Raw genomic sequence first — 15347 nt, forward strand, 5'->3', positions numbered from 1 at the left:
TTTCAGTTTACATCTCCCTTTCTTATCTGCATCTTTGCCAGTGGTCTTAGAATCCCTGCAGTGCCCAGTTACCCTCCTCATCTCCTCTAGGACTCCAAATTGCTTTTGCTTCCCTCTCCACATGACCCTACCATGGTGAGCAACAAATAGGCCAAGCAGATCAACTGTTCTCTATACAGCCAGTGGGCCAACTTATGTTCGAGTTCTACCACTCTATCAGATTTGACTGAATATGTCCAACAAGTTGATGGATGAAGCTGTTAAGAACTGACTAGAAGACAGAATTGACATGCCCCTCTGAGCTTTATTTGTTTCAGCTATAACTTTTTAATTTACAGAGTAGTAAACCAGCTACTCAAAAATTCACTGGCCTTTTACAGTAACAACCAAGTTAGCGATTCCCATGGCAAGACTTATCCATTCAAGTTTAACTTTGCTTCAAGGACTCAGTCTATTTCCAAGGCAGTATCTTAACATTGTAGCTTCTTCAATTCAGAACCTTGCAGATGCTAATTACATTATGTTCCCATTACCTAACAGTTCCCACCCCACGCATCATCTTGGCATATACTAGCACAGAAGGTGAGGGGTGCAGATTTAGAATCAGGATTAAAAGGACAGATATGGGTCGACAAGGGCAGACAAGGAGAAAACTAGGGGAATTCTCAAGCCATGCAAAGAGCACAGAGAGGTGAGCATAGTAGGTGGTTGTGGGATATGTTCCTTGGCTGTTATCAAGAGGGAGGACAGATGAGTAGGATGCATACAAACCAGGCTTGCAATTTTTTTCCAGTTTGATTTCCTCAGACTAAGTCACTTTCCCCTCTACCTCAGAGTGGAAAATGTATCATCATCTTGTATCAACATATGTTGAGCAGCCAAGGTCTTCAGGGACATTCTTAATGCTTACAGGCAATGGACAGGAGTTCTGTAAACTGTACGTAGGAGAACACAATCTTACACTTGATATGACTAGGCTTACGGGGGATGTGATCTTTGCTTCCACTGATAAAGGTTTTTTTTCTCCTAAAACTGAATCCTATGACCATGGGTAAAAAGATAAATACGTTTTATAGCATAAAATCAAGAAGTGTAGGAACAGAGTGGGTGGAGGAAGAGATCTGTGATCTTTAAAAAAATTCAGCTTATACATTTACAATGAACACAATGTTTGCTTGTGAAAACCACCTACATCATGTCACTTGGAAACCACATTAACACTCTCATCACTCCTAAAGTATTAATCTAGATTCTCCCACTAAATAAATGACTAATTAGTCACTGATTCAATGCCTTTCCTCCCAGCTCTTGATTTCTCACCTTCTCTGTACTCCACCTTCTCTTCTTGCTATTACTTCTTGTCTCTCACTACTCCTCTTTCCTATTTATTCCATTTCTTCATTTCCTCTATAAACTTACCACAAAAGCTCTATGAAAAACAGTACCATTGCAGTGTAGCATGTTTCTGTTCTTCTACTTAAGTTGTAAACTCTATTGGAAGTGGGAACTCCTGTGATTACACAGTTCTTAACACAAAGTGGCCTTTTTAAAAAGACCTAAAGTATTGCCATAATAATGATTACAATGCTGACAAAAATAACCTACAGAAAACACCAATATGCTTAATGATAGAAAAGCCCATGCTGTTCCAACTTAGAACTGTATTCCACTTCAAATACAACATAATTATGTTTCTTATAACCTTAGCCATAACCTATAATACTTCTTTAAGAGCTAGATTTGATACACTGCTCCTTGTGGCAAAATACTGAACTCTAAAACAGTTCAACGCACAGTTCAACATAAAATGCCCTAGGTTCTTCTGCTCTCAAATGCCTGCACATTCATCCGGCTAGTTAAGAAACTATGAACTGTCTCATATAAAATACAAGAACTGCCATGTTAATGTTTTTCATCTGATCAAGTCAAGAATGCTTTCTGCACCAGCAGCCCACATAAGCACACATTGTACAGAGAGAGAGAGATGCTGGCACAAACATATATTGGTTACACACTGCACTTTTCTTACAGTTCATCTTATGAGGTCCTGCTTACCACTCTTTCCTTCTTTTCTATTGTCTGCTTGCCAAGTTCAAGACTCCATAAAGTACTCTTCCCAGGTCTTGATTAAAAAAAGACTTAACACATCCCCTAGTACTTCCCTGTCTGTGACAGCATAGTCACTAAAACTACTTTATGTATACCTTGGTATCAAAGAGGTGACCAAGAACTAAGAACTTTTATCACCATTTTCAGTATTTTGCTTAGAGACAGACTAAGTGACAACAGCAAGAAAATCAGTCATTGCTGATGACTATGAAGGCATGAGTAAGAATTAAAATTCATCAATATTATGTTAATAGAGATGCAGCAGAACAGTATGCACTCATTACACTGCCACAAAGAGAACTAAGAGTAGAAGTTTAGTCCCTATTCAGGACAGTTGATGTGCTTTGAAATTTTGAGTGCCTTGAATGCAACTAAAAACTTCAGGGTGATGGTATCAAAGCACACATCATTTCAACATGTCTGTTGTAGCCCAAAACGTACATTTCACATGGATCAGCCCTCACAGCAAAAGCTTCTTAGTCACTAAGAATCATATTTTTAACCATCAAAAGGGAGACAGCACCTCTTTAAAGGGGTGGAAAAACAACTAGTAGGAAATTAATCCATTTCTCCATGTGATTCTGGTGAAAAAAAAAAAAAGTTTGGTTGTAATATGAGAAACATACATTCTCTAGGACGTACAGAAAAAAATGGATATATATTGGATCAATGTCATTATATATTACTGTCTCTCACATAACAGCCAGAGCAGAAAAAACTGAGTCTGACTGGAAAGCAAAAAAATTTCCTGGGTATCACTGTAATTGATTTTTTTAAAGTCCTTTTTAAATTGCATTATAGTCAATGGCATAAATAATACAAAACTAGGCAATAACATACATTCCAATTAACTGGACTGTCTCCAAGGAAGAGATTTAAAACTAAAGATACTTAAAGCCAAGGACTACTGTTTAATTGCAACAATAATTCCACCTAAGTGGAATGCCCTCAAGCAGCCTAGTAGCAATTGGGCCCACAATTATTTCTATGCACTGAAAACTTCTATGAGTTTTGTTTATTTTCTGTCTTAACACCTTTGCCAACCCTCTGCTTTCTATACATATTGCAACTTCAATATGATTTACTGTTGCCTGCGAGGCTGCTCCTTCCCAATCAGATAATGACATAGGAGCATCATACTGAAACCCACATCTCCAACCATGGCACAAGCACCAGAACCTATAAAAGCAGTCTCCACAGTTTCTGGGACCTTTTAATGTAACTGATCAACAGGTGGAAGGTTCTCCTTCAGGTAGCTAGGTGATACAGATATTAACTGTACACCAGAGACTCTAATTCCCTTTAATTCCAAAAGACTTCTGGCCCACACAGTCCTTGACATACTAAGGTGGAGACAAAATATGTTGCAAATCTCTCTAACAAAAAGAAGGAAGGAATTACAATATCCACAGCACAGAACTGGTTTCTACAAGCTATAAGACCTGTGCTATGCTACGTGGCAGCACACCTGATTCTTGGCCTCAAAATAAGTTTCATTATACATTCATGTCTTGTAATAACTTAAATTGGCTCAATGTTTCAGTACCACTACTGGAACCAGAAAACAAAAACCACAAAAATACTTAAGGACCTGTATTTAGCCACTGAACTGCACTACCCAGTGTGCACAATTAAACTGTGCTTGAAGTTATAGATATCTGAATTCAGCTACAGTTTTGCGTTGTTTTCTGGAATACTCTGTCTTTACAGAAGAGAATCTAAGCAGCTTTAAAATAACTGCTGTATTTTTCTCTAGCTAAAAGTGAAGCACAGCTGTTCCATCAAGCTTCTGTCTGCAGCAAATTAACTCCCTAAAAGTGTACCCAATGGTGCTGCTGGCACTTCACCCCGACCAGCAGTGCCTATGATCACTGTCATACCACAAGAAAACAAAGCACACACAAACAGCTCAGAGGTGTCTACTGAGTGCATAACTAATGCCACAACTTCCCAGCTGGAGCCAGAAACCACAGTACAAACAAGTGTGAACAAGGAAAAGGTAGCAGTATGAAGAACTGCAGTGGGCATTTACCTGCCTTTTCTTAAGCTTTCTAGGACATGTGGCAGTATCTACACCAGTAACGTGCATGCTGTGAAATGGTAGCATGCATCTTGTACAATCCTGAAAGACACCAGATAGGTCATTTTGAAAAAGGATTGAGTTCATGGTAGCAGGGAGGAAAAAAGAAGTTTCGAATGGCACTCCACCTCCATGAGAGTATGCTGCACTTTTTCACATCTAGATAGCACATCTGCCTGCATTCCTGATCTGGGTGTAGAGAGATATCAACTAGCACTACATATATATATATATATATATATATATATATAAAATACAAAATAAAATAAAATCACTGGTCATTCTTGGAAGTAATGAATAGCATTACTATTATTCATTACATATGGAGCAATGTGAAGTCTGAGGAAAACTGTGCTTACTTCTATCATAGTGTAGTACAATGGTTATTATCATTTAAGTCGTAGCAGTGCACAGCTTTACTGCAATGCAAGCGATACAAAGAGCACCACCAGAGTTTTCTCTTAATAGCTCAAAGAAAAAAAAAAATCTTTCTCAATAAAATTATTACAGACCTGCCTTGTAGCAGGTGCTAATGATTAGGAACTTTTTTGTTGAGGAAACAGCACTGAATAGATCCCAGCCCTCAAGCCCAGTTTTGATTAACACTTCAAGATACTGTAATTTGAGCGTCCTTGAAGGCACCCATAGCATACCAAACACTTAGCATTTCTACATCATGAAAGAATACTATTTTGAGAGTTTAGAAAGTAACTTCTTACAACATTTAAGTGCTATGTGCATTGTAAAAAAAAATAATTAAGAGGTGAATGCCTGATAAATGATGTAATTGAGGGCTTAGTAACACTTGGAAAACATTAGAAACCCACTTGGCCTTAAGTCCACTTCCCATCTGGTGGTTAAAATGTGACTGTTGTCAAAAGCAAGGCTAGGAGTTTCAGGGGAAATATTAGCAGTCTTTTGATCTTTTCATTCTAGACTTTGAAAGTGAAGGAGCAGGTTCCCTCAAGCCCCTTTTTAATATTTGGCACTCATACTTGGCAACTGGAGCCCCCAGAGTCTCCTTCATATTTACTCAAACTACTGACATTGCAGAAGTTTGAAATAAGATAGCTTATAACACAGGCATTTACTAGGCTGTCAGGTACAAAAAAGATGCAGCAATAGTAAGTATTACTTGTCTTCACCCTTGAGTTTTGAAATGTTTGATAAAATAATAACCAAAATGTATACAAACCACAAGGTACTGTAAACTGTCATCAGCTTCTCAGAAATCTTAATCCTCCCAATTCTGAATAACTATGGTAGAGTTACTTGGTAGATCATTTATTTTGCAGATTTGCAAGTGTCAAAACAAACTAAAGCAGAAATATTTTGAGCATTTTAGCAAATCCATTACAGAGCAAATGCATTGCACTCTCATGTACCAGAACACATCCAGGATGAGTACCCCAAATCTGAAAAAAGCCTTCTTCAGTTTTAAGGGAGAAAGACTGCACAGGATCTTTTCACAAGATTACTGCCTGAAATGTAGTAATGCACTGTTAACATATGTGCTGAAAATCAGATTTTCTACCCTGCCTTACTTCCATGCAAACCACTAACAATGTCATTAACATATATGTCTAACTGCAAAGCAGACCATGTGTCAAAACCAAGAGCAGGACTGACCAGACCCTAGAAGCAATATTCCCAAGTGTTAAGGAGCTACAACCATTTCTGCAGTCCCTCTACAAAGCTCAGATATTTCAGCTCTGACTCTTCCAAACCAAGACTTCAATGTTCTTATTCCTAACTACCTGCATCCTGTTTTCCTGGGGGCTCTCTCATTTTCCTCAAACTCAGTGGTTTGGACTTCCAGCAGTCCCAGGCCACTGGAGACACAGTACCTTTCAATCTCATCTTAAACATGCATGGCTTTCTGTGCTATATGAAGAAGACACAGCTCTAGAAGCAGCTTTAAAACCTGCTGCCACAGCTAGAGCCCTGCTTGTTTCACCAGGAACACTGCCATCTCTTCTTCTGCAGTAAAGGACCATGAACTGTACATTGCAATAGCCACCAAAGCCACAACTGAAACACTTGCAAGATATAAATTCTATCCATCATCCCAGATTGAAAATTTGTTCCTATGCAATATAAGCTCAAGAACAAAGGAACAAGCAGCAGCATGAATCCTGACATGGGTGGCTGATACTGTTAATACTCTGCTTCCCAGTTCTTCCCTAGCTGAGCTTCCCATTTCCACAGGTAGTACTACTATCTACTAGTCTGCAAATTTCTAGATGGAAATGACTTCCACTCAGCTCTTCCTTATGGAACACAAAGGACAGAAAGTAATATGAACACCATGAGTATTATCACAGAGAAGCCTCTCCTGACATCTTGCTGCAGGTGGTAGTGGTAAATGTCTCTTCACCAAAGAAAAATGCATTCTGGGAACAGCAGTGCTTTCCAAAACTAGACTGCCCATGTCCTTAGGCCAAACTGTCACATACTGTCACGGTGAAAGTCTGCAGAAATGTACTCAGACCAGCTTTTTGTTATTAACCTGATCTGGCATTTCTGAGTGTTTTCTAGAAAATATTAAGTATCCTTACAAAAGGTAAAATCTTACTCAAAGTTGCATAGATTTTTTGCTTTCTTTGAGCACAATAGTAAACCCCTGATAAAACAAATCAAAGCTGCATCACTACACTAACTTCCCACCTTCAGAGTAGGCATACACTGTTCCTTTAAGATGATGACCTCCATTCACTAGAGACTGCAAAGTTTTTGGCTGTTATTATCATTACATGAAACTCTGCACTATACCTCCAAATCACTTGCAAAGACCAGCTACAAGACACTACAAAATAAACCATATCAGGCTGTCATTTCATTTTAGTCTTCTAAATGCCCAAACTCAAAGTGCAATGGGACAGTTTTTTTATATTTGGGCATGGATTCAAAGATTAAATAAGCCAGAGAAACAGGCTGTACAAGCCAGGCATCCTACAGTGACAAAAGGAAATCAGAACATTGTTTGTCATTGTCTCAAAACAGGAATTCTGTTTTTTTTAATACAGCATTGAGAAATGCAAAAATTGTAATTTCATGAACTCTTATAGAGCTCACTATTATTCCCAAGCATCAGCTGGGAACAAAGTGAGAAACAACTGCTTGAATGCTGACTTTTACAAAAAGGGGAGGAGAACAGATACCAATCTAGATCTGACAACCACACAAAACCCCAATAGTCATTTTCCACAACTCTAAGCTTTACAGTTATATCAGCTTCTTCACTGCATCAGCACACAACGCCTCTCAATTTGGTCTGACAACACCCATTTTACTTGCTTCTGACTGACAGAATCAGGTGCAGCATACTCCAGAGGGAATGGATGCTTCTCTATTTTAGGAAGAGTTATTATATTAATATGCTGTCAATGCAACTCTGCTCAGCAAAGTAGTAGACTAAGCATTGCTGCTGGTCATCCAAAGTAGACAGCCATTATTTTTTCTTTACTAGCCAACCCTAGCTACTCTCTATGTCTAAAAATACTACTCCAGCACACAAAGTTCCTGAAGAAAGTCATCCATACATAGATTAGGTTGCTGCTCAGACCCACTTTATTTGGAGAAGGCAGCTTCCAAAGAAAAGATTATCCAGTTGTGAGATCATACATACATATACAACAGCCTTCAAACATTAAGACATACCCACCCAGGCAGATTATCCTCCACACTGAGCAGTAGGAGTTATAAAAGTGCTGCTGCTGCTTACACAGGTCAGCAGTGGAGTACCACAGAAAGATTGGTGAAATGTGTACATCCCAACAAGTTCCTGAATCCTAGCAGCTCTAACCATGTCATCTGAAAGCTCACAAAACAACAGGCTGCCACAGAGCATTGACTCAGAAGGCTGTGAGCCTATTTTGAAAGCTCAGTGTATGTAAAAATCCCTGAACACAGGACAAGTGGGTCACCGGCTTTTAGATACACACAGTAGCTACTCCCTAGTAACACATTCAATAAAAAAAAATATGTAGGTGTATTAAATAAATGCTTTTCAATTGGTAGAACTTAATATTTTAGCCTGAAAATAGGTACATGGCATCTGCAGACTGGAAGATCTAAACATTTGATCACTGGTCTTGAAGAATTAAGAAGCCCAACTTTGTGAATGTTTATTTCAACCTCTACCCCAATCCATCAACAGTCAATGGAAGAGCGTACTGGCAACAATTCATTACATCCCAGCAAAAGTCTGGAAAAGTAATTTTAAAAACAAAGTAAGGTGTAGTGCCTGTCAAAGCACTAAACCAGAAACATTTTGACAAACACTGAAATGTTGCCTGGACTGGTATTAAAAATATAACAAACACATTCATATGCCTAAACAGAACACTTATGCATTTAAGTGAAAGTTTTCAGAACAAAGTATCTTGTATTAAAAAAAAAAAAAAAAAAGGATAAGGATAAAGGGTAAGTCAGTATTCACCACACTGGGCATCTGTTCTTGGTTTCACAAAATATGCTCTGGTGTCCTACTACTTCATCTCTTCTAAGAGCATGCAATTGGAAACTGAAGGACGTAAAGAAAGTTATTTTGCTACTACTCCCTCATTTTCAAGAGCTGTAAACAGGTGGGACTTTCAAAGATCACCTCCTCCAAGCGCAGGAATGTTCTATTCCAGTATGCAGGATGTTAAGCAGAGGTGGCAGGAGGCCTGAATGAATGAATGAATAAAATGACAAAACACAAAGAAACAGAGGAGGTGGAAGCATGGTCAGGTGACCCAGGAGGAAGTAAGGAAGGAGGTCAATAGAACCTCCTCCCTGGACTTCTGGAGGGCAAACTTTGGTAAGTTTAGGAGATTGCTTGGTGGTATCCCCTGGGATACAGTCCTCAAGGACAAAGGAGTCCAGGAAGGCTGGACAATCCTCAAGAGGGAAATCCTTAAGACACAGGAACAAAGTGTACCTGTGCATCTTAAAACGAGCTGGCGTGGTACAAGACCAGCCTGGCTGAACAAGGAGCTTTGCACAGAACTGAGGAAAAAAAGGAAAGTCTATCGGCTATGGAAGAAAGGGCAGGAAACCTGGGAAGATTATAAAGTTACTGCAAATATATGTAGGAAGAAAATTAGAGAGGCCAAAGCTCAGCTTGAATTAAATCTGGCCAGTATCATTAAAGATAATAGTGTTTCTATAAATAAATAGCAACAAAATAGCTAGGGAGAATCTCCCCCCTCTACTTGACCTGGGAGGGAAACTTGTGACTGAAGACATGGAAAAGGCCTAACTGAGTGCTCATTTTGCCTCAGTCTTTGTCAATGCCAATTGCTCCCTGAGGGTACAGCTCCCTGAACTGGGAGACCAAGATGGGGAGCAGAATGAGGCCCCCATAGTCCAGGAGAAACTGATCAGTGCCCTGTTGTGCACAGGTCTATGGGACCAGATGGGATCCACCTGAGGGTACTGAAGGAGCTGGCAGAAGCGCTCACCAAGCCACTCTCCATTATTTATCAACAGTCCTGGCAAACTGGGGATGTCCCAGTAGATTGGAAACTGGCAAATGTAATGCCCATCTACAAGAAGGGCAGAAGGGATGATCTGGGGAACTATAGACCTGTCAGTTTGACCTTGGTGCCGGGAAAGGTTATGGAGCAGGTCACCCTGAGTACCATCACAGGGTACATACAACACAACCAGGTGATCAGGGCATGGTCCTACAAAAGGTAAGTCCTGTCTATCCTGATCTCGTACAAGATGAGTCGCCCAGTGGATAAGGGAAGAGCTGGGGACATTGTCTATCTGGATTTTAGTAAAGCTTTTGACACTGTCTCTGACAGCATTCTTCTTCAGAAACTTATAGCACTTGGCTGTATCTAATACACCCTGTATTGGATAAAAAATTGGCTGGAAAGAGTGATAGTAAATGGAACAAAATCCGGCTGGTGACCAGTCACGAGTGGTGTCCCCCAGGGTTCAGTGCTGGGGCCTCTTTAGTATCTTCATTAATGATCTAGATGAGGGGATTGAGTGTACCCTCAGTAAATTTGCAGATGACACCAAATGAGGTGGCTGTGTCAATCTGCTGCAGGGTAAGGAAGCCTTACAGTGGGACCTGGACAGGCTGGACTAATGGGCCAAGGTTAATTGTACCTGGTCTAACAAGGCCAAATGCTAGGTCTTACACCTGGGTCATAACAACCCCATGGTAAACTACAGGCTTGGGGAAGTGTGGTTAGAAAGCTGTAAGTTGGAAAGGGACCTGGGGGGTTTGGTTGATAGTCAACTTAATATGAGTCAACAGTATGTGCAAGTGTCCAAGAAAGCCAATGGCATCCTGGCTTGTATTAGGAACACTGTGGCCAGCAGGAATAGGGAGGTGATCATCCCTCTGTACTTGGCTCTGGTGAGGCTTCATCTTGAGTACTGTGTTCAGTTTTGGGCACCTCACTATAAGAGGGACACAGAAGTGCTGGAGCATGTCCAGAGAAGGGCAACAAAGCTCATTCAGGACCTGGAGCACAAGCCCTGTGAGGAGCAGCTGAGGGAGCTGGGGGTGTTTAGTCTGGAGAAGAGGAGGCTGAGAGGAGACATTAGAGATCTCTTCAGCTACCTCAAGGGCGGTTGGAGTGAGGAGGGAAACAGCCTCTTCTCCAGCTACAGTCTCAGAAACATGTCTGTTGCTTAATGTCTACCTTATGTAGCACTTAGATGTGGCCAGCTTCAGAGCACGTAACACCTCTGCATGAACTCACTGGAGATAAAGCTGATCTCAAGCACAGAAATTCACACCTCAGCATGCTTCAGCCCAGGCTGGTGGAGTCCTTCCTGCAGCTGACAGGTCTGCTGCTCTAGCTGGGTCACAGATCCCAGAACTGAAATGCAAGACTGTGGTTCTAAGTATTTCTTACTTCAAAAAAAGAAAAAGCATTAGCAGACTTGCTGAACAGTATGAGAAGTGGTAAAGGATAGACAGGGATAGATGGCACAAATGGAATAATGGTGGAGGAGATGCAGGAAAGAGCCAATGTAGGGCAGGGTAGCTAAAAACAGAAAAAGGAACCAAAGAAGGTTACAGCAGAAGGGCAAGAATGCAAAGCAATGTTAAAACACTTTTGGGCCCTGAACTTGCCTTTTAATTACTACAACACAAATACATGACTAAAGCCAGACAACACTAATGGGGCGATGTCACGATGACAAACTCTTAGTGCACTTTATATAGATTTGAGAGGTCTTGTTTCGTATTTTGTACTTAGTAGTCTTGGTTAAAAGATTATTAAACATCCAAAAACAGGCCCACAAAGCTGAAGTGTCTCTAATAAGATAGCTGGAGAAAGATGGTCAGAATTAAATTAATAATCCCCTGTTTGCTATAAAAAGCTATACCATCACAAGTTTGCCAGCATTAGCATAAACTTAAAGCATCTGGCCAGGAAGGCCAAACCACTGCTGCACATACTGTACACAACTAGCCTGCAGGGAACAAATTTTATTAATCCTGTTTTGGTTTTAGGTTAAAGAAAGAATGATGGTATGTAAATATTACTGTGATACTGGGAAGGAGCCACTCCATAAAATAATATCAAAAGAAATTACTAAAACCAGCTAAATATTTATTTGATGCACTTATAAAATCCAACAACTCTGACAAATTTAGTTAATCTTTGGGAAGCAGCTTCCAAAGACATTTAGTCTTATAATTAGAAACAGAGAAAACATCTTGACCATATTCTGACTTGGGATGCTCAAGATACTGCTAGATCTACTTAAATGAACAAACAAACAAGAAAGTACAACACAACATTTATTCCCCACCCTCATTGCAGCTGAACCTAGTTATACATTAAATACAGGACTGTGTTATAAATTAAATACAAGCTTCTAGTAAGAAATTATTAGTTTGAAAGTAACACAAAATGCTAAAAATAACAAAAAACTTACATCCAAGTATTTGTATTTCATAATTATTAGCTTGCTAATTCTGAACTATTATATTAATAAACTTGAGGATTGTTCCCATGTCCCCCTGCCTTCCATTAAAGCTTTCTTAGTCAGGAGAAATGTTTCTTACTATAAACACTTATCTGATCTTCTTGAGAAAATAGTTTACTAGCTGCCCCACAGGAAACAATTTTTTTTAATGATTAATAGCCCCCTTGCCTCTCCTTTAAACCAACTCCTCAGACAACCCTTTGGCCAGAACAAAAATATATACACTTTGCAGAAAAGAAACAATAAACAGACTGTTAAATGCTACCACTCTGTCAACTTATTTCTGTAATTTCATTTGTTTGGTTGAGTTTTTAGCTCCTCCTGAAGACTCCCACAGGCTTTTTTTTTTTTACCTACAAATTCCTTTTGAACCTAATATACTAACGAAAAAACCTAATGTACTGGTTTTATTTGCATGTTTGCAAATATTTTGCTTCTTCAGAAAATATTAATCTCACTTTATAAAATATAATTCTTAATTGAAAATTAAGCAAGTCACACTGGTTGATTTAGTGTCATCAGCACAGAGCTAACACAAGAGCGGAGGCCTCGAACCTCCCCTTGATTCTTAAACCACGGGTCTCGTGATGTCTCATCTAACAACCACTGAATAATGACATTCTGGTAGCAAAGATACAGATCTCCCAAGATCTCCAGCACCCTGGAAGTGCCACATTCTATCAAAGATAAACCACTAAAACACTCATTTGCTGAAAACTACTCAATACTTAAGTTTAGCTGAATAATCACCATCACTATGATAAAATATGTTACACTACACACAGTAGTGTACACTACACACATACCTAAAATAGTTACATTTATTACAATAAAAATATCATTAAGATGGACATTTTACCATGCAGAAAGGCATTTGTGATTTAGTTTAAAATTATCTACAAAATTTAAATTAGAAATTTATTTCATGACTCAGATCTGACTTCAGAGTACAGACCAAGCCATCTCTATCTGGGAACAGTAACATACAGATTACAAATTATTTCAGGGTTTGTGGTCTTTCTTCGCCATAGATTCGAAGTCTATTTCTAGGCACACCATGTCATGGAAGTATTTTCAACTGCGCTTCAACATAAACGTCAATTCAGCTTGCTAAACTTAACTGAAAGCCCTATTAAAGCACAAGCTGGCATGCTTGAACATCTAACGTATTAAATTACCTAACTGAGCAAAAATATCTGGAAACACCCTGGCCTCTGTGCTCCAACAAGCTGTACACTGGTTTACTATTTTATATCAAGAACCAAAAACTGGACATGAATGAGAATGCTACAGCTGTTTACTCACCTACAAAGTATTATGTTTCACTTTTTAGTCACAAGCTTACAATAAACCATAGCAGAGGCATTAAGATAACTTTAGTAGTAATACCCATAGAACAAATCCATCACCTGAAAAGATGAGTGCTCACGTGCTCTTAGAAAGGAGAAAGGCAATTTGCTTTCAACTTTATCTCAGAAGCAAGGGTCCAAGGACAAGTCTCTCCAAAGCAACAGATAGCAAAGCTTGGGAGACCAGCCTTGAACTAAGCTGTGAGGGACAACTTCCAAAAAGAACTGGGCTTGCCATGACAGCTAAATATTGCTTTTGGGTTAAAACCTGAATGCTGCACTTTAAATTAAAAAATTAGGAAGTTGCTAAGAATTGAAGGCAAGTGCAGGGCATAGCGTCAGCTTAAGCAACTCTAAGCAAGTGTTGTTGGGTTGGAAGAAAGATGAGGAAAGGTTCACGAGAAGTTCCATCTCAGCAGCTGCTGTAGTAACAGGAGGAGCCTGAAACACCTCGCTGTGTCAGGAGTAACACCCCTGTAGACAGTTTAAATTATTTCTGCCCTCAATTAAGATCCTTCTCTTTTTCCTCCAAAGGTTGAATCCCTTTACTAAAGTAGGTTGCAGTCTAAGTGATAAATAGAAAGAAACCAGAGCACTCTTTTCCTGCCAGAGACTCTCAGGAGCCACATACCAGCAGATCGCTCCTGAGCCAGACCCCAAGAGCGGGAGGGACGGGAGGCTCTTTGGATAGCCGAGGAAGTAGGAGTAGGGAGTATCCAAAATGTGTCACACACAGAAAAAGGAATTACATCACAGGGAAAGCAGTCTGAAGCCATTTGTTTTACTCTGATTTCTGATCAGCCTCTCGGGGACGGGGCGGAATAGGACAAGGCCAAGGAGCGTGAAGACGCGAATGTCAGCGCCTCGTTCGCCCTCAACCCGCGCAGAGCGGGTGGAAACGAGACCGACCCGCCTCCGGCGGAGCAGCAGACCGAGCCGGTGGCGGCCCAAGCAGCGCACGCCATCCGCCTCCGACGAAGGAGAGCGAAACAACAGGGCGAGCGAGCGCCGGGCCCCTCTGCCCCCGGGCTGCAGCTCCGAGGAATGGCCGGGCCGGACCGGGCGGGGGCAGCAGCACACGCGGAGGAGCGCGGCGCGTGGGTGCCCCGCGCGAGGGGTAACGGCGGCCCAGCCCGGCCCGGCGGGAGCAGGGGGAGGCCGCAGGGGAAAGGAGGGGGCGGAGTGGCCCGGACCCGCGGGGCGAGCCCGGAGGCGGTGGGAGGAGGCGGTATCCGGGAAGAAGGGAGGCGGCGGGGCCGGCCGCGGAGGGGCGAGGCCCCCGGGAGGATTAAGAAGAAGGGCCCGGGCCCCCCCCGGGTCGCGGGGGGGAGACCTGACGGAGGGGCTGGCAGCTCAGGCGGGAGAGGGGCCCTCGGGCAAGGCCCCGCCTTACCTCCCGCGCGGCGGCAGCTCCTGCCTCGCCTGCTGGGAGCGGCACGGAGCCCCCGACCCTCACACCAGACGCCGCTGCCCGCGGGTGGGGAGGCAGCGGCCAAGCTCGCCTCAGCCCCGCACTCCCGGCACAGCCCCGCCCCCTCCTTCTCCCTGCTGCCGCCATTGGTCCAAAGGCATCCAGCCGGAAGGCTCCGCCCCCCAGCGCTCCTAGCGGCCAATCCCCAGCACCCACCCCTTCCTCTTCGCTACCGATCTTAAAAAAGGGCGTGGCCGCTCCCCCATTGGCGGAGGGGAGGGACCATCCATGCCTGAGGCTTCCTACTGGCTTTCCCGCCGTGCAATCTTCTCCCTCCGGCTTTCCGATTGGTCCATTCCCAGGCTGCGGGACCACGTCGTCCTCCTACTTCCCCCACTTGGCAGGCGGCGGAGGCCCGGGGATTGGCCGGGGGACGGGGCTTGGCACT

The 15347-nt window shown here is 42.0% G+C and overlaps 1 protein-coding gene across 2 annotated transcripts in view; it reads right to left on the reverse strand.

The window, feature by feature from the left end:
* SETD3 (SET domain containing 3, actin histidine methyltransferase) overlaps positions 1 to 15170 on the reverse strand; it is a 55877-nt gene extending 40707 nt beyond the window's left edge. The window contains exon 1 of one of the 2 annotated variants that reach the window (XM_030452149.1): positions 15116 to 15170. In XM_030452149.1, coding sequence (XP_030308009.1) covers positions 15116 to 15165 — 50 coding nt within the window. In that variant the 5' untranslated portion in view covers positions 15166 to 15170. Of the gene's footprint in view, positions 1 to 14881; positions 15093 to 15115 lie in introns of those variants that run through there. The other variant, XM_030452150.1, reaches the window with a different exon arrangement.
* Positions 15171 to 15347: the final 177 nt, after the last annotated feature.

The sequence above is a fragment of the Calypte anna genome, chromosome 5A (assembly GCF_003957555.1).
Source record: "Calypte anna isolate BGI_N300 chromosome 5A, bCalAnn1_v1.p, whole genome shotgun sequence".
Classification (NCBI taxonomy): Eukaryota; Metazoa; Chordata; class Aves; order Apodiformes; family Trochilidae; genus Calypte; species Calypte anna.